Below are 2,182 nucleotides of genomic sequence, written 5' to 3' on the forward strand. Positions count from 1 at the left end.
TTCTTTTAGGCAGACGCACAAAAAAAAAAAAAGAAAGAACCTCTTTTATGTTAAATGCTACAGCTGAAAGGGATTTTCTGATTAATCTTCTACAGAATCACTGAATGAACACACACACACACGCTCACAAAGGCAAAGCCTGACAACACACAGAGACGGCCCTCACTCCCCTATTCACAGCAAGGACATTGGAGAGCAGTGAAGTAATTCATTCAGTGACGAGTCACCGAGCAGCGAGGAAGTAGCGTGGAGGAAATTCAGCGTCGAGGAGTCTCTTCATCCGCCCACTCGGCTCCCTCATTGGGCTGAGAAGCATGATGTCACACGCCGGCCACCTCTATAAAAACCCGCTTTCCCCGCACAGACAGCAGAGCAGCTGGAAAGCTCATTTTGCTGACAACAAGGAGGTCGGCTCACGCCCGCAGTCACTCGGGAGAAACTTTGGGAGCTACTCAAGAACGAGCAGGAAGCATCTCACCATGTGCAGAGGACTTGAATCGCTGCCCATCACCTGCCTGGAGAGGTAAACCTGACCAGAGATTTCACGCTCGTAGTCAAGTTTTATCACGCCAGCAACTTGCGCACACGTTGCATGTCGTCTGAAGTGGTCTGTTGCCTCGATGTGTCCCTGCAGGGCGAAGGAGCTGAAGGCGTTGTTTGGAAGTTTGCTGCAGAGGTCAGAGCACAGCCTCACAGGGCAGGCCAAGAAAAGTGACAAGCAGAGGTAAGACCGGCATGCAACGTCTCTTTGGAAGCATTTCGGTGAACTTGCAGCGGAAACCTTTTCTAATGATGGTTTTTTTTTGCCCCCCATGTTTTTACAGATTACATGATGAAGTCAACGAGCCTCTAAAATGGAAGGAGTCATTTGACAATCTGCTGTCCAGTCAAGGTAAGTCCACGATCCTGTGTAGATGCGACGGAATCACTCTGTCCATCTTCAGTCGACGGGCTTTTAACGTCCGCTTTGCTTCCGCTTCCAGATGGACTGTGTTTGTTCAGAGCGTTCCTGGTGTCAGAGTTCAGCGAGGAGAACATCGCCTTTTACTTGGCCTGTGAGGACTACCGGACGAGCAAACCGCCCAAGCTGGCCGCCAAGGCCAGGAAGATCTACAAGGAGTTTGTCTGCTCTGACGCGCCACGAGAGGTACGGCCCACCCGCAACCCTCCCTTCGCTCTGCCGACCTCCCGGCCGGACGTTGACTCTAAAACTCTCTGTTCCCTTTGTTTCTGCAGGTAAACCTTGACCACGCCACCAAAGAAGTCACCAGGGAAAACATGACGCGGCCCAGTCAGTCGTGTTTCGATCAGGCTCAGGACAAAATCTACACGCTGATGGAGAAAGACTGCTACCCTCGCTTCCTCAGGTCCTCGGCGTACCTGGACCTGACCAGAGAGACCAAGACGGGCTAAGAGACTTTTTTTTAAAAACACAAACAACAGCAAAAAAGAAACCCAGAAAGTTGGACGCAACTTGTCTTCTCCTTTTTAAGAAGGGGCTGCAAGCTCGGTGACGTGTTACCGACGGCGTCAGGGCTCTGGGCTGGAGAACCACAGAGTTTCTGGACGAGCCGTGGAGTTCTTTCCGTCTCCTCAGAGAATCCACGGAACGGGATGAAAGCTGGAAGCTGAAGTACACTGGAATCTGTGACAGGAGGCTCACACAGGCTGAGCACCAGCAGCCTGACGGACTTCACCTTTAGGTTCAGAGAGAGCCGCTATCAGACAACCAAACTACCGTTTGAAGGCATTCATATTTATTTATTCTTTATTTATTTAAAAAAAAAAAGTTTACTGAACGTTTGCTGTGCAACCGATTGTTGAAAATGTGTTTGTAATTTATATATTTCTGTTTTTATATGTGGAAGTAATATGGAATTAAAGAAGAACGATACAGAAAAAGTGGCCGACTGCTTTGATGTTTTATTGTAAACATACAGTATTTGTAGAGGATTTTGATGCTTTTATATAAATATGATGGGGAAGGACTTTTGCTTTGCACAGTTTTAGTAACTTACTAATCTGTGCCACAGGGCTTACACTTCACAAGTGGGTGACTCCTTTACTCTGACGTTCCAGTCACTGGATCAAAGGATGATTCATGTCGTTTCATAACCATAAAAAGCCTGTTTTTGTAATTTAATGTTACTAAATTATATCTCCTCTGCAGCCCGTTCATTAT

The 2,182-nt window shown here is 47.6% G+C and overlaps 1 protein-coding gene across 1 annotated transcript; it reads left to right on the plus strand.

Annotated features, from left to right (window-relative positions):
* Positions 1-232: 232 nt before the first annotated feature.
* LOC102225831 (regulator of G-protein signaling 5-like) lies at positions 233-1,893 on the plus strand. Its single transcript, XM_014473950.2, has 5 exons — positions 233-523; positions 635-724; positions 825-892; positions 984-1,147; positions 1,237-1,893. Exons 1-5 carry the CDS (start codon positions 315-317, stop codon positions 1,411-1,413), a joined length of 708 nt encoding a protein of 235 aa, XP_014329436.1. The 5' UTR covers positions 233-314; the 3' UTR covers positions 1,414-1,893.
* The last annotated feature ends 289 nt before the right edge of the window (positions 1,894-2,182 follow it).

Source organism: Xiphophorus maculatus, chromosome 6 (genome assembly GCF_002775205.1).
Source record: "Xiphophorus maculatus strain JP 163 A chromosome 6, X_maculatus-5.0-male, whole genome shotgun sequence".
In the NCBI taxonomy this organism is placed as follows: Eukaryota; Metazoa; Chordata; class Actinopteri; order Cyprinodontiformes; family Poeciliidae; genus Xiphophorus; species Xiphophorus maculatus.